The following is a 25,460-nucleotide window of genomic DNA, read 5'->3' on the forward strand; positions in this document are numbered from 1 at the left end:
TGGAGGATACAGATGAAACAGGTCCAAACACTGTTTGAGATAGTCCTGGAAGTTGCCCCCAATCAGGGACCCCCTCTGGGATCCTGCTCCCCTGTGTGAAAGGAAGTTTCCACGCTAATGAAGTGTTGCAACACTTGGTTCTCCCCTGCCTAGAGGCAGCTGTGTGTCAGAGCCCAAAATAGCCTGTGTCAGCAGTGATACCTGGCAGAGCCATTAGCCCAACCCTTTCAGTTCTGGTACTGGGCAGTGGGCTCTCTCCACTCGCTGCCTAGGCCCTTCGACGCTCCCACCCAGAAATGATGACATGGCTAGTGAGGCTGACAGTCTTGCTGTAATTGGGACAAAACGGGCTGCAGCACATTTGGCAGATTGAGTCACCAGCAGCCAATGTCGGGGGTTGTGCAGGCAGCTGAAGGGCTCAGGGCTCCCTGCCTCACATGGTGAAAGAGGAAGAAAGAGGTCAATTGGGAAAATTGGTCCCTGGGGCTGCTTCCTCTCTTCACTCACAGGAAGGTGGGTAAGGGCATCATCTCCCTTTGCTGCCAACGCTTCCTTTGGGAGAGGCTGGAGAGGGTTTATAAAAATCTCCTAGTGGAAACAACCTCCCCCACTGGCCCCCAGCTGGCCTCTGCTCCCTTCCAGTCACTTCACAGCAGAGTTCAAATCTAGAACCCTGTGTGTTTCATAGGCCTGAGGGTGGTGGGGGGAGGACAGGGTGGCCAGAGGCAAGGAGTGGGGGATCAGGGGCAGTGGCCATTCTTAGCAGTTCCAGGGAAACAGGGCCTTTCTCCCAAGTACCCTGCACAGGCTCAGTGGCAGCACTGACCACTTGCCTTCCCAGGAGGGTCCCAAACCCCAACAGAGTGCCTCAGAGTAGAGAGGGTTCAAGCAAGGAAGACCACAAAGATGATGAAGAAGACAATGAGGATGAGGAAGATTTTGACCATGAGCCACCGGTTGGAGGTGACTGACTGGAAGTACTTGAGGATCTCTGAATGGGCGGCCTCAACGTCCAGCTGGGCTCCTAGCACGTTCTCGTCGATCCTGGGGACAAGGCCGGGAGAAGAGGAAACAAAAGGGCACTGGATTAAAAAGAATGCTGTTGAAGTCCATTTATTGACATGGAAAGATGGTCACAATATGATCCCATTCTTATATATATTTGTGTATAGAAATGGCTTTGGAAGGGTACTATAAACAAGTTATTTCTGGTTTGAAAACCAACTCTGCCATTTATTAGCTTAAGACTCTAAGTTAGTCTAACTTCAAGCTTCATTTTCCTCACTGGCAAAATGAGGATAACCCAAACCCTACCTTCTCTCAGGCTACTGTCAGTCTTCAATGAGTTAGTATAAAGTCCCTAACCCACAAGAGCCCCGAAAATGTTAGTTACAATTTTTCCTCATCAGTATTTACATTTTTATCTGGTGAGTATGTATTATATTTATTGTAAGGGGAAAAATGTTCACAGACCATTGCAGTCAGGAAATCATGGTTCTGAGTGAAAAAGGAAAACATAATGACATGGACAGGAAGTCGGGATAAAAAAAGCTCTATGGCCAACCATGGTGGCTCAGGCCAGTAATCCCAGCACTTTGGGAGGCTGAGGTGGGCAGATGGCTTGAGCTCACGAGTTTGAGACCAGCCTAGGCAACATGGCAAAACCCCATCTCTGCAAAAAATACAAAAATTAGCTGGGTGTGCTGGTGTGACCCTACAGTCCCAGCTACTCGGGGGGCTGAGGTGGGAGGATAGCTTGAACCCAGGAGGTTGAGGGGCTTGATGCTGCAGTGAGATTGTGCCACTGCACTCCAGCATGGGTGACATAGCAAGACTGCCTCAGGGGGAAAAAACAAACAAACAAACACCAAAAAAAAAGGTATATGGACCCTAGTTTTGGCCAGGCTGTAATCCCAGCACTTTGGTAGGCCCAGGCAGGAGGATCACTTGAGCCTAGGAGTTGGAGACCAGCTTGAACAACATGGTAAGACACTTGTCTCTACTAAAAAATAATAATAAATAAGTATATCGGAGGATGTGAGTAGATTACATGCAAATATGACAAGATTTTATGGGACTTGCGGATGCATGGATTTTGGTTTCCTCTGGGGCTCTTGGAGCCAATGCCCCACAATACCAAGGGATGAGTGTGCTTAATCTGATAGTCAGCACCTTGAACAAGTGATTAAATTGACATCAGCAATAAAAGGGATAACCTCATCAAGTGCCTACTAATGCAATCATCGCAGCACTAATTTAATCAGTGTTAGATTTAATTTAACATTGAACAAAAAAAGTTGATGTCATGAAAAATAAAACAAAAGGCCCACTGAAGACACACATCAAATACAAAATGTGAATCTTCCTGGGTCTTAAATTGAAAGAAAAAAGATAAAAACTTTTGTTTTAAATATCAAATGGGGGCCGGACATGGTGGCTCACACCTGTAATCCCAGCACTTTGGGAGGCCGAGGCAGGCCGATCACGAAGTCAGGAGATTGAGACCATTCAGGCTAACATGGTGAAACCCCGTCTCTACTAAAAATACAAAAAATTAGCCGGTCATGGTGGCGGGCACCTGTAGTCCTGGCTATTGGGGAGGCTGAGGCAGGAGAATGGCTTGAACCCAGGAGGTGGAGCTTGCAGTGAGCCAAGATCGTGCCACTGCACTCCAGCCTGGGTGACAGAGCGAGACTCCGTCTCAAAAAAAAAAAAAAAAAATCAGATGGGGAAACTTGAACATGGGCTGATTACTGGATCATGTTGGAGAACTGTTAATTTTCTTAGCTTGAAAATGACATTATGGGCAGGGCGTGGTGGCTCACACCTGTAATCCCAGCACTTTGGGAGGCCGAGGTGGGTGCATCACGAGGTCAGGAGATGGAGACCATCCTGGCTAACACGGTGAAACCCCGTCTCTACTAAAAATACAAAAAATTAGCCAGGCATGGTGGCGGGCGCCTGTAGTCCCAGCTACTCAGGAGGCTGAGGCAGGAGAATGGTGTGAACCTGGGAGGCAGAGCTTGCAGTGAGTGGAGATCGCACCATTGCACTCCAGCCTGGGAAACAGAGCAAGACTCTGTCTCAAAAAAAAAAAAAAAAAAAAAAAAAGACATTATGGCTGCTCAGGAGAATGCCTTATTATTAGCATGCTGTAGTATCTAGGGATAAAACAGCATGAAATTTGCACCTACTTTCAAATAATTCGGCAAAAGAAAGAGGGGAAAGGCTGAATGTGGTGGCTCACGCCGATAATCCCAGCACTCTGGGAGGCTGAGGTGGGCAGATCACAAGTTCAGGGGTTTGAGACCCGCCTGACCAACATAGTGAAAACCTGTCTCTACTAAAAATACAAAAATTAGCTGGATGTGGTGACGTGCACCTGTAACCCCAGCTACTCAGGAGGCTGAGGCAGGAGAACCACTTGAACCCGGGAGGCGGAGATTGCAGTGAGCTGAGATCTCGCACCACTTCACTCCAACCTGGGTGACAGAGCAAGACTCTGTCTCAAAAAAAAAAAAAAAAAAGAAAAAAAGAAAAAAAGTGACAAAATGTTAACAATTGGTGGCCAGATCTGGCCAATGCCTGTAATCCCAGCACTTTGGGAAGCCAAAGTGGCTGGATTGCTTGAGTTCAGGAGTTCAAGAACAGCCTGGGGAATATAGGAGACTCTGTCTCTACAAAAAAATTAAAAAATTAGCTGGACATGGTGGCATGCACCTGTTATCCCAGCTACTGGGGAGGCTGAGGTGGGGGGATCACTTGTGCCCAGGAGTTTGAGGCTGCAGTGAGCCATTATTGCACTACTGCACTATAGCCTGAGTGACAGAGTGTCACCTTGTCTCAAAAGAAAAGAAAAAAACAAATATGAAAACAAAAAAAGTTAGTGACTACAGGTGAAAGGAATATGAGTGTTTATTGTGCTATCCTCCCAACTTTTCTGTAGTTTGAATATTTTATGAGGTGAAAAGGAAAATGACTGAGCAACATTAGATCAGTGGTTTTCACACCTTAGGAAAAATAAGAATCACCTGTTGAATTCTCAAATATAAAAATTCTCAAGTGTCACAACCAGAAATTCTAGGTTGGGGCCCAAGAATCTGCATCCCAAAAAACTTCAGACTTAATCAGTGGTTTCTAGAGCAAGTGCTGAAACCCAGATCCACTGGCATGCAGGGAGGAAGCATATGAATGTCTACACCTATTTTAAAGATTGCATCCTTTCATAAATTTATTTTGTATATGGTTGCCCATAAATTCTACTTCCTTATTTCCCTTTTATGCTCCAACATACTGTAAAATTGCTGAGCCATTTCACTGAAAATACTGGCACTGATCCAATTAATTCAAGCCCCTCCTGACTCAAACACATCCTTACCTCGAACTTTCTTTCTCAGGAGCAAGGAGAAATAACCACTCCTTAAAATTCCTCTACCCCAAGTTCTAAGGACACATTTCTCTCTCTGCTTTCTTCTCTCATCTTCCTCAACCTTCCTCCTCAGTCTGGCCAGATTCTTCCCTTCTCTACATACCCCCTGACTCCATGGGGGATCTGTCCTGACCTTTTTTTCACTTTACCCAGTCTCTGGGTGGTCTATGCCCAGGGTTTCACCAAGAGGCCACTGTCCTAAGTCCTTACCTCTAGCACTGCCTTCTCTTCCAAACATCAGAACATGAAATGCCTACTAAACTCTGTCATTTAGCTGTCCCATGAAGTCTGAGGCACTCAGCACATCCAGTACAAACCTAATTCTCACCCAGCATCAATCCACTTGCTTCTTCTTATGTTCTCTCCCTGACACCAAATTTCTTGCTGTGACACACAGGTCATCTGTGACCTGGCCTTGCCTCTCACCACTCCCCCAGCCATGCTGAATAATTCTGCACTCCTGTATCTATCAAGTTCTTTCTCATTTCTGTGCTGTTTTTTCCTCACATGGAACAGCTTCTCCTTTCCCCTTTTTGGGCTGGCATTCCCTTCAAGTCTTAGCTTGGTATCACTTCTGGGAAGGCCCCTTGGCCCCATCTAGGAGCAGTACCTACTCTGAGTTCTCTCATCCCCTTTTTTTTTTTTTAATAGACACGGGGTCTCTGTGTTGCACAGGCTGTCTTGAACTGCTGGCCTCAAGTAATCTGCCTCGGCCTCCCAAAGTGCTAGGATTACAGGGATGAGCCACCACACCCAGCCTCATCCCCTTCTCTTCTTGCCCTATCATACTGAGCTGTCACTGTCAACTTATGTCTCTCCTACTAGTGAGCTCCAGGAGGACCAGAATGGTCTTTCACCCTTTTATCCTCAGACCCAGCAGGATTAGCTCACAGCAGCAACAAATGTTTGCTAAACCAATGAGCAAACACATGCTAACAGTGAAAAATACTTATGACACTGTTTCAAGGAAGACTAGAATGTAAAGTTGCCTATATGCTATAACTTTATTTTAGATGTATATGGATTGAGGAAAGAACTCAAATACCTTTTTTTTTTTTTTTTTTTGAGATGGAGTTTTGCTCTTGTTGCCCAGGCTGGAGTGCAATGGTGCGATCTCAGCTCACAGCAACCTCCGCCTCCCGGGTTCAAACCATTCTCCTGCCTCAGCCTCCAGAGTAGCTGGGATTACAGGCATGCGCCACCATGCCTGGCTAATTTTGTATTTTTAGTAGAGACGGGGTTTCTCCATGTTGGTCAGGCTGGTTTCAAACTCCGGACCTCAGGTAGTCCGCCCGCCTCGGCCTCCCAAAGTGCTGGGATTACAAGCATGAGCCACTGCGCCTGGCCCTCCATATCTTTTATAATTCTGTTTCACTGACTCTATAATATTCTTTTTTTTTGGAAATGGTGTCTCACTCTGTTGCCCAGGTTGGAGTGCAGTGGCATGTGGCGTGATCTGGGCTCACTGCAAGCTCCGCCTCCTGGGTTCACGCCATTCTCCTGCCTCAGCCTCCCTAGTAGCTGGGACTACAGGCGCCAGTCACCACACCCGGCTAATTTTTTTGTATTTTTTTTAGTAGAGATGGGGTTTCACCGTGTTAGCCAGGATGGTCTCGATCTCCTGACCTCGTGATTTGCCTGTCTCGCCTCCCAAAGAGCTGAGATTACAGGCGTGAGCCACCACGCCCAGACTTAATATTCTAATATTCAAAATACAACATAGCTCAGGGAGCTATGGTGTTTATGGCATAATTCTGCAAGGGGTTCCCTAGGTCTCAGCTGAAATAGATGAAAATCAATTAGGCCGGGCGTGGTGGCTCACGCCTGTAATCCCAGCACTTTGGGAGGCCGAGGTGGGCGGATCACGAGGTCTAGGAGTTCAAGACCAGCCTGGCCAATATGGTGACACCCCATCTCTACTAAAAATACAAAAATTAGCCGGACATGGTGGCTCGTGCCTGTAGTCCCAGCTACTTGGGAGGCTGAGGCAGAAGAATCATTTGAACCCAGGAGGCGGAGGTTGCCACTGCACTCCAGCCTGGGTGACAGAGTGAGACTCCGTCTCAAAAAAAAAAAAAAAAAAAAATCAGTCAATTATTAGCCAGGCATGGTGGTGCATGCCTGTAATCCCAGCTACTCGGGAGGCTGAGGCAGGAGAATCACTTGAACCTGGGAGGAAGGGGTTGCAGTGAGCCAAGATCATGCCACTGCACTGCAGCCTGGGTGACAGAGTGAGACTGTCTCAAACAAACAACAACAAAAAAAATCAGTCAATTCTCCTGACTCTAGGATCAAGACAGCTGTACTCACAGTACCTTATAAATGGCTGGTGCTCAACATATAGTAGTTGAATAAACAAACTTTCTTTTAATCAGTAGTTCCCAAACCTGGATGCTCATCAGAACCCCCTATGGAATTTGTAAAAATGAAGCTCCCTGAAAAGCCCACTCCATTCACATCTCTCGAATCAGAATCTCCAAGTGTTTTCTTTTACCTTGGCCAGTTAAATGTGTGAGGCTGCTTAGTGGATTGATGTTCAGAAACCGGCTTTATACAAATGTAGGTGTTCACTCAGTTTCACATGATCAACAACGTAGAGTAAAAGCACTCTGCTAGATACCGTGGGGAATAAAGATCAATCAGGGTTGGACCCTGCTAAAGGGATAAGATCAAGTGGGCAGGAGTGGATTCCTAAAACCTCCTACACCTCCTCTCCTCTACTGGCTTTTCTTCTTAATGAGCTGAGAAGACTGAAGTGGTCTGAAGATAAATGCCGCTCCACCCCGAGCATTGCTACAATAGCCTCTGTCTTCCCACCTATCGCCAGCTCCTCTTAGAGCCAAGCCTTGATTTATGCCCTGGAGCCCACTTCCTTTCACCTTCTCAAGGATATCATTTCAAGAATTCTCCCATCTTTCTCCTATATTACCATTTTTAAATTTACCTGTTGCATCATTTCCATTGGCATGCTAACATACCTTTATTTTCTCTCAGCCTTTTAAACCCTCTAGGCTCCCACCAGACATATTTGGAACAACTTGAGCACTCACAATAATCATTGCCCTAACTAATAATAAGACAACCAATACATTAAAACCTATAATTAAAGCCTATAGCGATGCTCAGAAAAGAGGAAGAATTTAATTAATTTACTTGAGATGGAGTTTCGCTCTTGTTGCTCAGGATGAAGTGCAATGGCACAACCTTGGCTCATTGCAACCTCCACCTCCTGGGTTCAAGTGATTTTAGTGCCTCAGCCTCCCAAGTAGCTAGGATTACAGGCATGCACCACCACGCCCTAATTCTGTATTTTTGGCAGAGATGGGTTTCACCATGTTGATCAGCCTGGTCTCGAACTCCCGACCTTAGGTAATCCACCCACTTCTGCCTCCCAAAGTGCTGGGATTACAGGTGTGAGCCACCGCACCCGGGACTCTTCCTTTTCTTTTTGAGATGGAGTCTCACTCTGTTGCCCAGGCTGGAGTGCAACGGCGTGATCTCGGCTCACCCAACTTCCGCCTCCCAGGTTCAAGAGATTCTCCTGCCTCAGCATGCCAAATAGTTGGGATTACAGGCAGGTGCCACCACGCTCAGCTAATTTTTTTTTTTTTTTTTTTTGAGATGGAGTTTCGCTCGTTGCCCAGGCTGGAGTGTAATGGCGCAATCTTGGCTCACCGCAACCGCCGCCTCCCGGGTTCAGGTGATTTTCCTGCATGCGCCACCACGCTCAGCAAATTTTGTGTTTTTAGTAGAAACGGGGTTGCTCCATGTTGGTCAGGCTGGTCTCCAGCTCTCGACCTCAGGTGATCCGCCTGCCTCGGCCTCCCAGAGTGCTGGGATTACAGGTGTGAGCCACTATGCCTGGCTTTCTGATTTAATTTTTAAAAAGCTATTAAACAGTTTGGGGACAACTGGGAAAATGTAAACCCTCACTGGATATCACATATTAGGAAATAGTTAATTCTAACAGATAGGATAACTGGGTGTCTTTTTTTTTTTTTGAGATGGAGTCTTGCTCTCTTGCCAGGCTGGAGTGCAGTGGTACGATCTCGGCTCACTGAAACCTACACCTCCCAGGTTCAAGCGATTCTCCTGCCTCAGCCTCCCGAGTAGCTGGGACTACAGGCACGCAGCACCACGCCCAGTTAATTTTTCTGTTTTCAGTAGAGATGGGGTTTCACCATGTTGGCCAAGATGGTCTTGATCTCTTGAGCTTGTGATCCGCCCGCCTCGGCCTCCCAAAGTACTGGGATTACAGGCATGAGCCACCATGCCCAGCCAACCGGGTGTGGTTTTTATTTTATTTATTTTTCATTTTTTAGGACAGAGTATCGCTCTGTCTTAACACTCACTGGATAATACATAATATTAGGAAATCATTAATTTTCACAGACATAACTGGGTGTGGTTTTTATTTTTTGAGACAGAGTATCACTCTGTTGTGAGTGACACTCACTGAATAATACATAATATTAGGAAATCGCTAATTTTCACAGATAGGATAACTGGGTGTGGTTTTTTTTTTTTATTTTTTGAGACAGTCTCGCTCTGTCGCCCAGGCTGGAGTGCAGTGGCACAATCTCGGCTCACTGCAACCTCTGCCTCCCAGGTTCAAGCACTGCTCCTGCCTCAGCCTCCCAAGTAGCTGGGACCACAGGCATGCACCACTATGCCCAGCTAATTTTTGTATTTTTAGTAGAGATGGGGTTTCTCCATGTTGGCCAGGCTGGTCTCAAACTCCTGACCTCAGGTGATCCGCCCGCTTTGGCCTCCCGAAGTGCTAGGATTACAGGTGTGAGCCACCGCGCCCAGTCTGGCTTTTATTTTTTTATTTAATTTTTAAATTTTATTCTAGTTTCAGGGGTACACGTGTAGGTTGGTTCTATAAATAAATTGCGTGTCTTGGGGCTTGGTATACATATTATCTCATCAACCAGGTAATAAAAAATACAGAAAGCTTCACAAATTTGTGCCATCCATGTGCAGAGGCCATGCTAACCTCTGTATTATTCAAATTTTAATATATGTCCTGCTGAAGTGAGTACTGGATGTGGTTTTTAAAGAGAATTTGTGTATTCTTAGGAGACACATGTTAAAATATTTAAGTGTCACGATACCGGCAACCTACTGTGAAATGGTTCAGAAAAATAAAGATAAAGCTAATCTGGCCAACTGTTAACTGTTGAATGTAGGTTGCAGCTATATTAGTGTTTATTATGGTTCTTTCAACTTACTGGTAAATTTAAAATTTTTATTTTAAAAAATTTTTTAGAGATACGGTCTCACTCTATTGCCCAGGCTGTAGTACAATGGCACCATCATAGCTTATTGTAACCTCCTACTCCTAGACTCAAGTGATCTTCTCCGCTGAGCCTCCTAAATAGCTAGGACTACAGGCATGTCACCATGCCAGGCTAATTTTTCATTTTCTTGGAGAGATAGGGTCTTGCTATGTTGCCTAGGCTGGTCCCGAGCTTCTGGCCTCAAGCAATCCTCCTGCCTTGAACTCCCAGAGCACTAGGATTAACTTTGCCTAACCCCCAAATTTTCATAGTAAAAAAACGAAAAAAGAAAACTTCTGATTAACTTCCTCCTATCAGCTATTACTCCATTTCCTTTCTCCATTTTGAAGCAAAACTCTTAGAGCTGTCCATTCTCCATCCTGGCTAACATGGTGAAACCCGCCTTTACTGAAAAAAAAAAAAAGAAGAAGAAGAATTAGCTGGGTATGGGTGTGGTGGTACGTGCCTGTACTCGGGAGGCTAAGGAAAGAGAATCGCTTGAACCTGGGAGGCGAAGGTTGCAGTGAGCCGAGATTGCGCCACTACACTCCAGCCTGGCGACAGAGCAAGACTCTGTCTCAAAAAAAAGAAAGAAAGAAAGAGCTGTCTATTCATCTATTCCTACTCTTTCTAATTGCTCTCTCTCATTCTTGTTTGTTTGTTTTTCTGTTTTGAGACAGAGTCTTGCTCTGTCACTCAGGCTGGAGTGCGGTGGCGGGATCTCGGCTCACTGCAACCTCAGCCTCCTGGGGATAACAGGCACACGCCACCATGCCCAGCTAATTTTTTTGTATTTTTAGTGGAGACAGGGTTTCAGCATGTTGCCCAGGCTGGTCTTGAACTCCTGGCCTCAAGTGATCCACCTGCCTCAGCCTCCCAAAGTGCTAGGATTACAGGCAAGAGCCACCATGGCTAGCCTCATTCTCTCTTAAACGCCACTGCATTCGAGCTTTTGCTTCCATCCCTCTATTGAATCTGACTCAAAGTCACCAACAATATCTACATTGCTGAATCCAATGACTATTTCTCAATCCTCGAGGTTCTGCTTCCAGTAATGCCTGGGTACCTCCTATTACACCAATCATTCCATAAATTACATAAACCACAGAGGAAATATAAAAAACAATGATCTTAGTTCAGCCAAGTTAACTGCCTGCGAAAACAAAAAAGTCAACATTCTTTATAGAAACATAACATAATCCAGACTCTTCATATCAATAACATGTACGATAAAATCCTCAATTAGTAGATATACAATGAAACAGGGAACTGTGACCCATACAGAAGAGAAAAGGCAATGAATGGCACCATCCCTAGGATAATCCAGATGATGAGAATTAAATTTTAAGGCAGCTATTATAACTGAGGGAAAATATGCTTGTACTCACTAAGAAGGTAGTAAATCACAGCAGAGAAACATAATCTCTAAAAAAGAACCAAGTGTAAATTTGAAACTGAAAATTATCTAAAAAAATTCACCAAATGGGCTTAACAGCAGATTGACCTGAAAATATACATAAAATAAATATAAACTTATTATATAAGACATGTACCTGGAAACATATATATGTATATATTTCCAGATGGTAAGGACAGAAAGAGGCAGAAAAATGTTTAAAGTAATAATAGCCAAATACTTCCTAAATTTAAAGACAAATTTACACATAAAAGAAACTCAGAGGCTGGGTGTGGTGGCTCACGTGGTGGGCGGATCACCTGAGGTCAGTAGTTCGAGACCAGACTGCCCAACATGGCAAAACCCCATCTCTCCTAAAAATACAAAAAATTAGCCAGGCGTGGTGGCGGGCACCTGTAATCCCAGCTACTCAGGAGGCTGAGGCAGGAGAATCACTTGAATCCAGGAGGCAGAGGTTGCAGTGAGCCAAGATCGCACCACTGCATGCTGGCCTGGGTGACAAGAGTGAAACTCCATCTCAAAAAAAAAAAAAAAAAGAGACATGATAGGGCCAGGTGCTGTGGCTCATGCCTGTGATCCCAGCATTTTGGGAGGCGGACGTGGGAGGATCACTTGAGGTCAGGAGTTCAAGACCAGCCTGGCCAACATAGTGAAACCCCATTTCTACTAAAAATACAAAAAAAAAAATTAGCTGGGTATGCTAGTGGTTGCCTGTAATCCCAGCTACTCGGTAAGCTGAGGCACAAGAATCACTTGAATCCAGGAAGTGGAGACTGCAATGAGCCGAGATCGCACCACTGCACTCCAGTCTGGGCAACAAGAGCAAAACTCTGTCTCAGAAAAAAAAAAAAAAAAAAAAAGAATAAATCTGTATGAGCCAGGCACATTGGGAGGTCAAGGTGGGAAGATTTCTTGAGCCCAGGAGTTTGAGACCTGCCTGGGCAACATGTGAGATCCCTGTCTCTACCAAAAAAAAAAGAAAAGAAAAAAAATCAGCCTGGTGTGGTGGTGTATGCCTGTAGCTCCAGCTACTCAGGAGGCTGAGGTGGGAGGTCAAGGCTGCAGTGAGCCATGATCGTGCCACTGCACTCCAGCATGGGCAAGAAAGTGAGACCCTGTCTCAGGAAAAAATAAATAAAAAGTTAAAAAAAAGAAAAAACAACTGTATATCCAGAATTCTATATCCAGAGAAAACATCCTTCAAAAAAGAAGGTGAGGCCGGGTGCGGTGGCTCGTGCCTGTAATCCTAGCACTTTGGGAGGCCGAGGCAGGCGGATCACGAGGTCAGGAGATCGAGACCATCCTGGCTAACACGGTGAAACCCCGTCTCTACTAAAAATACAAAAAAAATTAGCCGGGCATGGTGGTGGGCGCCTGTAGTCCCAGCTACTCAGGAGGCTGAGGCAGGAGAATGGTGTGAACCCAGGAGACAGAGCTTGCAGTAAGCCGAGATCGCGCCACTGTACTCCAGCCTGGGCAACAGAGTGAGACTCTGTCTGGAAAAAAAAAAAAAAAAAAAGAAGGTGAAAAAAGTTTAGTTTTGATTTAGTTAGTGAAAAAGATTTCAGTTTTCAGATGAAAGAAAACTGAAAGAAATTGTTGTCAGCAGATCTCCACTACAAAAAAAAAAACCAAAGGAAGTGCTTCTTCAGGATAAAGGGAAGAGATACCAGTGGAAAACTTAGATCTATTCAAGGAGGAATGAAGAACACTGAAGATGGTAAATATGTGAGTACTATTACCAAGTCTTCCTCTTAATTTCTTTAAAATACATTTAACTTTTTAATACTTTTTTTTTTTTGAGACAGGGTGTTGCTGTCACCCAGGCTGGAGTGCAGTGGCCCAATCTCTGCTCACTGCAACCTCTGCCCCCAGGGCTCAGGAGATCCTCCTGCCTCAGACTTCAGCTACTGGGAACAGTAGCTGGGACCAAGATGTGCATCACCACGCCCAGCTTGTGTTTTTGTTTTTGTTTTTTCAGAGTTTTGCTCTTGCTGCCCAGGCTGGAATACAATGGCACGATCTCGGCTCACTGCAACCTCCGCCTCTAAGGTTAAAGTGATTCTCCCACCTCTGGCTCCTGAGTAGTTGGGATTACAGGCATGTGTCACCATGCCCAGCTATTTTTTTTTTTTTTTTGTATTTTTAGTTGAGATGCGGTTTCACCATTTTGGCCAAGCAGGTCTCAAACTCCTGAACCTCAAATGATCCACCCGCCTCAACCTCCCAAAGTGTTAGGAATACAGGCATGAGCCACCACTCCCAGGCCAGTAAGTGGAGTTGTTGAACAGGAATATGGATATATGAAGTTTAGGAGACAGGTCTGGGACGGAGATTAAAATATGGGCAGAATCGGCTGGGTGCGGTGGCTCATGCCTGTAATCCCAGAACTTTGGGAGGCCGAGGCGGGCGGATCACAAGGTCAGGAGATCGAGACCATCCTGGCTAACATGGTGAAACCCTGTCTCTACTAAAAATACAAAAAAAATTAGCCGGGTGTGGTGGCGGGAGCCTGTAGTACCAGCTACTCGGGAGGCTGAGGCAGGAGAATGGCGTGAACCTGTGAGGTGGAGCTTGCAGTGAGCCGAGATCACACGACTGCACTCCAGCCTGGTAACATGACGAGACTCTGTCTCAAAAAAAAAAAAAAGGGCAGAATCTGGCCAGGTGTGGTGGCTCACATATGTAATCCCAGCACTTTTGGAGGCCAAGGTGGGGAGATCACTTGAGGCCAGCAGCAATTTTTAATAAGGTTGGATTTAGGGCTGCCATTTTACTATTTTCTTTTTTTTTTTTTTGAGATGGAGTCTCGCTCTGTTGCCCAGGCTGGAGGGCAGTGGCGCGATCTCAGCTCACTGCTCCGCCTCCTGGGTTCACACCATTCTTCTGCCTCAGCCTCCCAAGCAGCTGCGCAGGTACCCGCTACCACGCCCGGCTAATTTTTTGTCTATTTTCAGTAGAGACGGGGTTTCACCATGTTAGCCAGGATGGTCTCGATCTCCTGACCTCATGATCCGCCTGCCTCGGCCTCCCAAAGTGTTGGGATTACAGGCGTGAGCCACCGCACCCGGCACTATTTTCTATTTTTCTCTATTTTGTTCCTCTGTTTATCCTCTCTTGTCCTTCTTTTGAATTAATTGAAATTTTGATTAAAATTCTATTTCCATTTCAATTTGGTTGCTGCTCTTCTTGCTATATGTCATTGTTGAGTTTCTGTTTTATTTCAATGGTTGCTCTAGGGATTACAATATACCTTATTAACTTTTCACAGCCTACTTCATAAAAACTGTCAAAATAGGCCAGGTGCGGTGGCTCACACCTGTAATCCTAGCACTCTGGGAGGCCGAGGCAGGCAGATCACAAGGTCAAGAGATCGAGACCATCCTGGCCAACATGGTGAAACCCTGTCTCTACTAAAAATACAAAAATTACCTGGGCATGGTGGTGGGCGCCTATAATCCCAGCTACTCGGGAGGCTCAGGCAGGAGAATTACTTGAACCTGGAAGGTGGAGGCTGCAGTGACCTGAGATCGAGCCACTGTACTCTAGCCTGGCAACAGAGCGAAACTCCATCTCAAAAAAAAAAAAAAACCTGTCAAAATCTTGAAACCCTCTTGCTTCATCCTTTATTCTACAGTTAAATTTGTTGCATCTATGTACTTTACAAATCCCAGAGTATACACTATTATACTTTTTGTTTTAAAGTTAAATGTGGCCAGGTGCAGTGGCTCACATCTGTAATCCCAGCACTTTGGGAGGCCGAAGTGGGCGGATTGCCTGAGGTCAGGAGGTCGAGACCAGCCTGGCCAACATGCTGAAACCCCATCTCTGCTAAAAATACAAAAATTAGCTGGGAGTGGTGTGGGTGCATGTAATCCCAGCTACTCGGGAGGCTGAGGCAGGAGAATTGCTTGAACCCGGAGGGTGCAGTGAGGCGAGAGGTGCCATTGCACTCCAGCCTGGACAACAGTGAAACTCCACCTCAAAAGTAAATAAATAAATAAAAATAAAATTAACACCGGGCATGGTGGCTCATGCCTGTAATCCCAGCACTTTGGGAAGCTGAAGTGGGCGGATCATGACGTCAAGAGATTAAGACCATCCTGGCCAACATGGTGAAACCCTGTCTCCACTAAAAATACAAAAATTAGCTGGGCGTGGTCTCGCGCACTTGCAGTCCCAGCTACTCAGGAGGCTAAGCCAGGAGAATCACTTGGACCTAGGAGGCAGAGGTTGCAGTGGGCCGAGATTCTGCCACTGCACTCCAGCCTAGCGACAGAGTGAGACTCCATCTCAAAAATAAAAATAAATAAATAAATACATGCATAAATAAATAAAGTTAAATGTATTTGGCCAGTTGTGATGGCTCACACCTGTAATCCCGGCACTTTGGGAGGCCAAGGTGGACAGGTTACTTGAGGCCAGGAGTCCAAGACCAGCCTGGCCAATGTGGCAAAACTCTGTCTCTACTAAAAATACAAAAAGTAGCCGGGCATGGCGGTGCACACCTGTGGTCCCAGGTACTCGGGAGACTGAGGCATGAGAATCACTTGAACCTAGGAGGTGGAGGTTGCAGTGAGCCAAGATCATGCCACTGCACTCCAGCCTGGGCGACACAGCAAGGCTCTGTCTCAAACACAGAAAAACTAACCCCTGCAATGGCTCCCTATGTCACTCAGAGTAAAAGCTAAAGCCTACCAATGGTCCCAAGAGGTCTCACAGTTCCCCTCTGACCACACCTTGTACAACTCTCTTCCTCATTGATCCCAGCTGCAGTAGTCTCTGCTGTCCTTTAACTCATCAGACATATTGTCACCTGCAGGCCTTTGCCAGGGTCTATGTAGCTAATTTCCTCACCCTCTCCCAAGTGTGATGCCACCTTCTTAATAGGGCCTACCTCCCTCCAAACCTGGCACTCCTGATTAGTTTATCCTGTGTTGACTATCTTTTTTTTTTTGGCATTTATGACTTTTTTTTTTTTTAACATACTATTTATTATTACTTTTTCACATCTATCTCCCTATTAGGATACACGTTCCACAAGGGCAAGGATTTTGTCTCTTTTGTCCACCGCTATATTCCCATAACTGACTGACTGAATGCTAAGCACCACAGAGGAGGAGCAGATAAAACCTCTTGTAGTAGCAGGAGGCACCAGAGGAACAGAGAGGCCAGCCCATTGTTGGGCCTCTGCCTACATCCCTCCAGTACACCCTGTACTTCTCTATCCCTGTTCATTACTTTCTAGCCACGCAGGCCTTCTTGATTCTTGCTATGGTGACACTGTCCCATCACAAGGCTTTGCTCTAGCTGTCTCCTCGGCCTAGAACACTCTCTGTTCTTTGCCTGGCTGGATCCCTCTTGTCATTCAAGTCTCTGCTTAAATGTCATGTCTTCAGAGCAGCATTCCCTACCACACAATCTGATATACCTACTTAGTCACTTTCTTATTTTTTTTTGAGATGGGGTCTTGCTCTGTCACTCAGACTGGAGCGCAGTGGTTCCATCATGGCTCACTGCAGCCTCAACCTCCCATGCTTAAGTCATCCTCCCGCCTCAGCCTCCCGAGTAGCTGGAACCACAGGCACACGCAACCATGTCCAGCTAATTTTTTTATTTTTGTAGAGATGGGGTTTCACCATGTTGCCCAGGCTGGTCTTGAACTCCTGCGTTCAACTGACTGTGTGGGCCTCCCAAAGTGCTGGAATTACAGGTGTAAGCCACCGTACCCATCCATTGCTTTCTTAACACATCATCCTATTTTAACTCTGTATACAGCCTTTATTACTCCCTGAAATTTTGTTGGTCAATTTTTTATTTTTATTTTTTTGACACAGAATCTGGCTCTGTCACCCAGGCTGGAGTGCAGTGGCACAATCTTGGCTCACTGCAACCTCTGCCTCCCAGGCTCAAGCCATCCTCCCACCTCAGCCTCTTGAGTAGCTGGGACTACAGGCCCATGCCACCATGCCCAGCTAGTTTTTGTATTTTTTTGTAGAGACAGGGTCTTGCTTTGTTGCCCAAACTGGTCTTGAATTCCTGAACTCAAGCGATCTGCATTGCTCGGCCTCCCAAAGTGCTGCCTATGGGATTACAGGTGTGAGTCACTGTGCCAGCCTTGTCAGTTCTTTTCCACAGCTGTCCTCATCTGCCCTATCAAATTCCATACACTTACACATGCTACAAAGCAGCTCCAGACAGACTTTACTGTTCTACTTGCCACTGTATCTCCCGCACCTGGAACAGTGCCTCACATGAACAGGTGCTCAATAAAAACTTGTTGGGTGGATGGAAGCAGGTGAACTGGGTCCCATGGGTGGGCAGAATTCACTCTATCTTCCAAAAGGCATCAAGCAGTCCCTGGGGACTTTAAGATGCCAATCCACGGGGAAGAGAAAGCTCCTCTGTTTGGGGCGAGAGAGTGTATCTCACCTCTGAATGGTTTCCTCCTGTTCCTTAACCATGTGTGCCAACTGCTGAAAGATGGAGCCCAGCTCAACAATTGTCGACTCAATGTTCTGCATGGTGTCTGCCCGACTCTGGATGTAGGAATCCTTCAGGAGAGGGAGAGAGCACATGAGCACCATCAGCTTCTTCAGGGTCAGACCTGCATTTTTACAACCCTCCCAGCTTGCCATTCTGCCCATGGCACACTCCAAACACTCTCTTGGGAACCACAGAGGATAATGGAGAAGCTGATTCTACCTAGTTCAGAGCCTGGGTACCTGCTCGTCAATGAGCTGCAGCTGCTGGCTGGTCCGAGAGTCCATCATGTCGATGGCGACATCCTTGGAGGCATGGGACTCTGCCCCCAAAACCACAGCACCACCGCCTGGGGGAGAAAACAGGATGTGGCACACCTTAACAGTTAAAAGCAGGTTCAAAGCCCACATGCTCTGGGTTTGAATCCCAGCTCTGGCACTTACTAGCCTTGTGACCCTGGACAGGTCATTTAACCTCTCTGAGCCTCAGTTTCCTCACCTGTAAAATGGGGGATAATAATAGTTGCTTTCTCAAAGGGTGGTTGTGAAAATTAAATGAGAGAATGTGAATAAAGTGTACGAAAAAAATAGAAATTATCATTATTCTGAATATAACTGAATTCACACCAACAGTGAGAATGTGGGAGTCTAAATGTGGATCACGAATCTCAACCATCTGGTTTGGCCTCTGAGAGATAAAGCCTAGAAAATTCCTTGACCCTCCACTCTCCTACCCAACCCGTGCCTTTAGAGGATGCCATCACAACCAGAGTAAGTAACCTTACCTCCCAGGACTCCCCGTTTTACCTGTGACTTACCCAGGTGGTTAGGGGCAAGGGGCAGGGCTGACACAGGTGCCCGGGAGAACTGCTCTCTCCGGCTCCTCTGCTGCTTCAGGTTCTAGGGTTGGGGAAAAACGCAAAGGACCTGAAGCCACTAGAAAGCAGGCATGTTAAAGAGACTCCCACCATTGGCCCCATGACCCTGTAGAACTTGTCCCTTCTTCATTTCCCTCTTGGATCTTTACCCCCATATTCCTACCCCTCCTACGCAGATTGTTCTCACCTCTGTCCTCACTTCTAAAACCGATTTGAAGTCATTGGACATAGAAGCCAGTTTCGACTAGAAGAAAAGGAGAGAGGGTCAACCAAAGAAGGCTCCACATTCCTCCCCTTTGCCTCCCTCCCTTCCTCCCCAGATCCCACCTGCAAGGAGACCACAATGGTGTTGGAGTGGGTCTGCAGGTGCCGGCCACTCTGGCTGCCCTTGGCCCTCACAAAATCCTGGAGCTGAGCAATTTGTTTGTTGAGGCTATTGATGTCCTGGTAAAAGAGTCCAAGGAAAAAAAAGTATTAGCCAAGGAGTCCTCAGTCAGCATCTCTCACGATGGCCATCTCTGGTAGGAAGGACAAGGTGGAAGTTACTAGCCAGAGTGACAGTATCTCAGACAGTCAGACCAGATGGGCCTGCTAGGATTTTCCAAGGTCTAGTGTTTGCTCTGGCTCAGTCCCTGCAGAGAAGAGCTAGAAAGAGGCAAAATAGGCCTTCATCCATTTGTAAATAACTTGTTTACTCCTCCAGCCTACTGCCCTGCTCCATTCTGTGAGGCCATGCTCTTGGCCACAGAACCCTTTCAAAGGCCAAAATCTTGGGTCTAGGGCATGACCAACAAAGCCCCCGGACAGTACTCAGGAAAAGGGAAGAGTCAAAGGCACTGTAGTTTCGAGAGGCATCAACAGAACTATTTTCATACACACAATTCCTCAATGGCTAATGTCTGTAAACCCACCACTTTGAGAGGCCAAGGCAGGCAGATCATGAGGTCAAGAGATTGAGACCATCCTGGCCAACATGGTGAAATGCCATCTCTACTAAAAATACAAAAAATTAGCTGGGTGTGGTGGCGCGCGCCTATAATCCCAGCTACTTGGGATGCTGAGGCAAAAGAATCGTTTTGAACCTGGGAGGTGGAGGTTGCAGTGAGCCTAGATCGCGCCACTGCACTCCAGCCTGGCGACAGAGTGAGACTCCGTCTTAAAAAAAAAAAAAAGTTATTATTGGCCTGGCGCGGTGGCTCACGCCTGTAATCCCATCACTTTGGGAGGCTGAGGTGGGCGGATCACCTGAGGTCAGGAGTTTGAGACCAGCCTGACCAATGTGGAGAAACCCTGTGTCTACTAAAAATACAAAATTAGCCGGGCGCGGTGGCACGTGCCTGTAATCCCAGCTATTCGGGAGGCTGAGGCAGGGGAGTCACTTGAACCCAGGAGACAGAGGTTGCAGTGAGCTGAGATCGCACCACTGTGCTCCAGCCTGAGCAACAAGAGTGAAACTCTGTCTCAAAAAATAATAATAAATAAATAAAATAAAAGTTATTATTACAGTCGAGTGCAGTGGCTCACACCTGTAATCCCAGCACTTTGGGAGGCCAAGGTGGGCGGCTCGAGGTCAGGAGTTCGAGACCAGCCTGGCATACCCCGTCTCTACTAAAGATAAAACAATTAGCCAGTCATTGGTGGCGGGTGCCTATAGTCCCAGCTACTGGGGAGGCTGAGGCAGGAGAATCGCTTGCACCTGGGAGGTGGAGGTTGCAGTGAGCCAAGATCGCACCACTGCACTCCGGCCTGGGTGAAAGAGCAAAACTCTGCCTCAAAAAAAAAAAAAAAAAAAAAAAAAAATCCAGGAATGAGGGCATGTCCCTGTAGTCTCTACCACTCAGGAGGCTCAGGCTGGAGGATAGCTTGAGGCCAGGAGTTAAGGGCTGCAGTGAGCTAGGTCACACCACTACACTCCAGACTGGTCAACACAGTGAGACCCCCCTCTCTAAAAAAAGAAACTTGCTCTGGGTCCCCATGGCAATGGAAAATGACAGGAAGACAGAAGTGATCTGATTGGAATGCTGGGCTCTCCTGATGGCTAGTAGCTCACCTGTTTGATGATATACGTTAGCTCTTCAATTTCCACTGCTTTATCATCAAAGAGGGACTTGCGCTTTGCCACTACAGAGACAAACAAGAAGCCACAATGGGTGAGGTCAAGGACAAAGCTCAGGGAATATAGTCCTCAACCCTCTTTGATTTACTGCCCCACTTCTGAAAGACCCCAAGAACACTCACAGATTGTCAGCTTCTCCAGCTTGGCAAATGTGTTGCTAAGGTCTTTCCCAATGTGCCTGCAAATGACCACTAGTGAGACTGTGGGAAAGGGCAGGAGGCCTTTTCCCACATAAGCTCCAGCATAACCAATCCCAGACTTCACAGCCAAGGCCACTGATCGCAAGTCTACTTTTCTTCAGACATTGTATCACCCCACCAGAAAGCTTCTCTCAACTCACTTGGCCATGAGGGTGAATTCACTGCGTTGTCGGACAGCACGCAAAGCTGGCTTATTTGTCTGGATTCCATTCTGAAAAGCAATGGCAGGAGGTGACAACTTTAGTTCTCCCTTCCCCAGTTCCAGTTTTCACTCTTCCTGAGGTGTCCACTAACCTATCTCTAGTACTGGTGGCATCCATCAGATGATCTAGATTTATGAGTGGTAGTCGTTTAGAGTCCAGATTTGAAGAGCAGGTAGACCTGAGTTCAAATCTTGACTCACCACTTGCTACTAGCTGGTGGATTTGGGGCGAGTTACTTAAAACATTCTAAATCTCTACTTTCTCTTCTATAAAATGAAGACAATCCACACATCTCCTATTGTTGCTAAAGTTAAATAACAAAAAGGCTGAAAAGTACTTCAGTCAACTACCTGGTACATAGTAAGCACTAAATAAATGGTATCTAGTATTGCCATTCTATTCCTCAAATCAGGAAATCAATAAGGATGATTGCAAAGCTCTTGGAGATCATATAGAAGAGCAGCTTTACCATGAGCTGAAAAACACTTCTTTATAACTTTTCTGTTTTTGAGACAGGGTCTCACTCTGTCTCCCAGGTTGGAATATAGTAGCATGATCATAACTTACTGCGGCCTCGACATCCTGGGCTCAAGTGATCCTCCGGCTTCAGCCTCCCAAGTAGCTGGGACTACAGGGCACACCACCACACCTAGCTAATTTTTAACTTTTTGTAGAGATAGGGTCTTGCTATATTGCCCAGGCTGGTCTTGAACTCCTAGGCTCACGCGATCCTCCCACCTCAGCCTCCCAAAGTGCTGGGATTACAGGTGTCAGCCAGCATGCCCAGCCATCAGTAAAAATATTTAAAAATACAGTTACTCGGCCAGGTGCAGTGGCTCACGCCTGTAATCCCAGCACTTTGGAAAGCTGAGGCAGGCGGATCACGAGGTCAAGAGATTGAGACCAACCTGGCTAACATGGTGAAACCCCATCTCTACTAAAAATACAAAAATTTAGCCAGGTGTGGTGGCATGCATCTGTAGTCCCAGCTACTCAGCAGGCTGAGGCCGGAGAATCACTTGAACCTGGGAGGTGGAGGCTGCCGTGAGCCAAGATCCCACCACTGCGCTCCAGCCTGGGTGACAGAGCGCGGGTGTCCTGGCACCGCCTGTATTCCCAGCTACTTGGGAGGCTGAGGCAGGAGAATCACTTAAACCCAGAGGTGGAGGCTGCAGTGAACCCAGATCACGTCACTGCACTCCAGCCTGGCAAGAAAGAGAGACTCTGTCTCAAAAACAAACAAACAAACAAACACAAACTGCTTACTCGGGTCCCACTGGGATTGTTGAAAAAAACACTCCCAGCTGGGTACGGTGGCTCACGCTTGCAATCCCAGCACTTTGGAAGGCTGAGGTGGGCAGATCACCTGAGGTCGGGAGTTTGAGACCAGCCTGACCAATATGGAGAAACCCCGTCTCCACTGAAAATACAAAATTAGCCAGGCGTGGTGGCGCATGTCTGTAATCCCAGCTACTTGGGAGGCTGAGGCAGGAGAATCACTGGAACCCGGGAGGCGGAGGTTGCAGTGAGCTAAGATCGTGCCACTGCACTACAGCCTGGGCAACAAGAGCGAAATTCCCATCTCAAAAATAAATAAATAAATAAATAAATAGCACTCCCAAATTTTTTTTAAGAGGAGCTGAGTGCAGTGGCTGACACCTGTAATCCCAGCACTTTGAGAAGATAAAGCAGACGGATCACTTGAGCCCAGAAGTTCGAGACCAGCCTGGGCAACATGGTAAAACCCCATCTCTACTAACAAAACAGAAATTAGCCAGATGTGGTGGCACATGCCTATAATCCCAGCTACTGAGGAGCCTGAGGCAGGAGGGTTGCTTGAGCCCAGGAGGGCAGATGTTGCAGTGAGATGAGATAGAACCATTGTACTCCAGCCTTGGTGACAGAGTGAGACCCTGTTTCTAAAAAAGGAGAGAGAGAGGCCAGGTGTGGTGACTCATACCTGTAATCCCAGCACTTTGGGAGGCTGAGGAGGGCAGATCACCTCAGGTCAGGAGTTCAAGGCCAGCCTGACATGGTGAAACCCCATCTCTACTAAAAAAAAAATACAAAAATTAGCCGGGCGTGGTGACGGGCACCTGTAATCCCAGCTACTCGAGAGGCTAAGGCAGGAGAATCGCTTGAACCCAGGAAGAGGAGGTTGCAGTGAGCCGAGATTGCACCATTGCACCCCAGTCTGGGCGACAAGGCAAAATTCCTTCTCAAAAAAAAAAAAAAAACAGAGGAAGAGACTGGGCCTCGCTCAGCCTTCTAAGTAGCTGGGACTACAGGCACATGCCACCACGTCCAGCTTTTTTTTTTTTTTTCCTGTAGAAACAGGGTCTTGCTTTGTTGCTCCTGCTGGTCTCTAACTCCTGGCCTCAAGTGATCCTCTGGCCTAGGCCTCCCAAAGTGCTGGAATTACAGGTATGAGCCACCACATCCAACCCTAAGTGATTTTGATACAAATTACTGATCTAGGGCCAGGTGTGGTGTCCAGACCAACCTGGGCAACATAGTGAGACACTGCCTGTACGAAAAAATTTTAAAATTAGCTGAGTGGTGCATCCATGTAGTCCCAGCTGCTCAGGAGGCTGAGGAAAGAGGATCCCTTGAGTCTAGGAGTTCAAGACTGCAAGTGAGCTATCATCACACCACTACACTCCAGCCTGTTGACAGAGTTGAAAAACAGATCTCAAAACAAAACAAAAACAACAAATTACTTATCTAGAAAATGTCCTTAATCTTACAGAGATAAAAACTAATATGTAACTAGATTAACTAATTTTCTCATGGTTACAGAGCAAACTTATGGTAGAAGTATATTGGAAAATTCAAGGTGCATGTTTCTCAGCTAAAGGCTCTTCCTAGAACTTGTTCCTTATTCACACCAATTATATTGCAGCCAAGTACTCTCTGAAGTACTCCCTCCAGAATAGCAATCCTGCCCTCCAAAGGATTCCTCACAAAAAAAGTCTAAGTCCTTGCCCCTAGTTAGCCAGCCGACCTCTTCTCTGTTGCTTATAGCAGACCCTACAGGCCCCATCCAAGCCTATCAGTTCCATCAGGTACCCCCCAAAATTACTTCGGTTAACAGTGGTGGAGCACAGTCCTTCCTAGACTTGAGTAAGGCTCACTCCTCGCCTTTTCCACTCCAGGTCCTTACCTGACGGGTCTGCAGCGACTTGCAGGCAGACAGAAACTCCTGGGTCCGATCCCGGCAGGACATGGTGTCGGGAGGGGGAGGGACGAGGGTCACTGGGGGGGGCAGAGGGGCGATGTCGCTGCTGCTACTGCCAGCAGTTGCAGGGGACAGGACCTGTGTCTTTGAGAGACCCAGGTAGACACCCTGATCCGTGTTCTTAGACCCGTAGCGTTTCCGCGGGATCATTGAGACGCATAACCTCGGACTGTTGTGGAGGGGAGAGTGTCATTCCCCAGGCAACTTCTTTCCCCAAACTCCCCTGCCCCACCCCAATCAACAAATCCTCGAGCCCCTTCTGCACTTCTCATGGACTTTCGCGCCCAGGACGCTCGCAAATCCTGGGGCGGACCAGCAGCGGAAAGGGCCCCGCTTTTCCCCTGTCCCAAGTCGAACCCGCTTCAGACTCTTCTTCCAACTTGGCTCTGGCGGCCAGAGCGCGGGCCCGGGACCCTGAAGCAGAGACAGGGCCAGAGCCAACCCCGTGGTCCTGAGACTCCGGCCCGGCCCGTGTAACTGCCCCGGGCCCTAACCCAGCCCTTTCGTTTCCGCGGTTTCCTTCGGCCCCTCAGGGAGGGCCAGTGACGGACCTCCAAAGACTGACACACTTCGGTGGGCGGAGGGGGAAAACCTCTGGGTGTTTATTTGAAACAGGAAGTCCCACCCCCCGCCCAAGGTCCGCCTTCTGGAAGACTTCAACCACTCATTAGCTAAGGCCGACGTCTCTCTCAACAGAGGCTTTCCTGATTGGACGGCAAGGAATTCGCTCACCCGGAGCCGGGCCAGCAGGACTTGCCCGCTCGCCCCTGATTCCCTTCCCCCCCGCCAGTCGTCGCCCCCGTGAAACCACTGCCCCAGAGCTGACACGGCGGCCAGATCCCCTCTTAAAGCGAATCTTACCTCCCCTCTGCCGCCTGCCGCCGCCGCCACTTCCAATCTCACCGGCCGTCACTGCCTCCTCCCCGAGCACTGAAGCCGCCGAAACCCGACCGAAGACTGGAAGCAGCCACGTCACCTACACGTAACCCCACCCCCAGTGACGAGGGGGCGGTCCCACGCGTTTCAAGCCCAGCGACCCGAAAGACACGCCCCACACCCAAACGCAGAGCGATCCCGCCCTCCCATTGGCTAAGGCGCCACCGTGACCCCGCCCCAGAGTACTACAGCAGGCGCTCAGGGGGCTGGGCCCGCCTCCGGGAAGGAGCCTTAAAGAACCAGCTGCCCGGTGGTGTCCGCGCCCAGTCCCCCAGAGTG

The 25,460-nt window shown here is 47.5% G+C and overlaps 1 protein-coding gene and 1 non-coding gene across 11 annotated transcripts; both read right to left on the reverse strand.

Annotated features, from left to right (window-relative positions):
* Positions 1-312: 312 nt before the first annotated feature.
* Positions 313-25,440, reverse strand: STX5 (syntaxin 5). 10 transcript variants are annotated; one of them, XR_010147220.1, is made up of 12 exons: positions 25,107-25,440; positions 24,171-24,414; positions 20,945-21,015; positions 20,727-20,782; positions 20,539-20,609; positions 18,816-18,932; positions 18,676-18,732; positions 18,429-18,510; positions 17,854-17,960; positions 17,561-17,682; positions 14,561-14,701; positions 884-1,044 (listed from the first exon to the last, which is right to left on the reverse strand). XR_010147220.1 is itself a non-coding variant. In XM_508504.8 (11 exons), exons 2-11 carry the CDS (start codon positions 24,393-24,395, stop codon positions 885-887), a joined length of 1,068 nt encoding a protein of 355 aa, XP_508504.3. In that variant the 5' UTR covers positions 24,396-24,414; positions 25,107-25,440; the 3' UTR covers positions 313-884. The 10 variants fall into 10 exon arrangements, 8 of the variants coding, with proteins under 8 accessions (XP_508504.3, XP_003951962.1, XP_063639053.1 ...); XM_508504.8 differs by lacking the exon at positions 14,561-14,701 and having other exon boundaries at positions 313-1,044; XM_003951913.5 differs by lacking the exon at positions 14,561-14,701 and having other exon boundaries at positions 313-1,082.
* LOC112204848 (U6 spliceosomal RNA) lies at positions 9,373-9,474 on the reverse strand. Its single transcript, XR_002938601.1, has one exon. It is a non-coding gene; the product is annotated as a U6 spliceosomal RNA (small nuclear RNA).
* Positions 25,441-25,460: the final 20 nt, after the last annotated feature.

Source organism: Pan troglodytes, chromosome 9 (genome assembly GCF_028858775.2).
Source record: "Pan troglodytes isolate AG18354 chromosome 9, NHGRI_mPanTro3-v2.0_pri, whole genome shotgun sequence".
In the NCBI taxonomy this organism is placed as follows: Eukaryota; Metazoa; Chordata; class Mammalia; order Primates; family Hominidae; genus Pan; species Pan troglodytes.

Coding starts and splice junctions, on each gene's coding strand:
- STX5 (XM_063782981.1), bottom strand. CDS start 24,395: ATGATCCCGCGGAAACGCTACGGGTCTAAGAACACGGATCAGGGTGTC. Junction 21,016..24,170: donor AGTCGCTGCAGACCCGTCAG/GTAAGGACCTGG, acceptor ATTGCTTTTCAG/AATGGAATCCAGACAAATAA. Junction 20,610..20,726: donor GCTGGAGAAGCTGACAATCT/GTGAGTGTTCTT, acceptor TTGTCTCTGTAG/TGGCAAAGCGCAAGTCCCTC.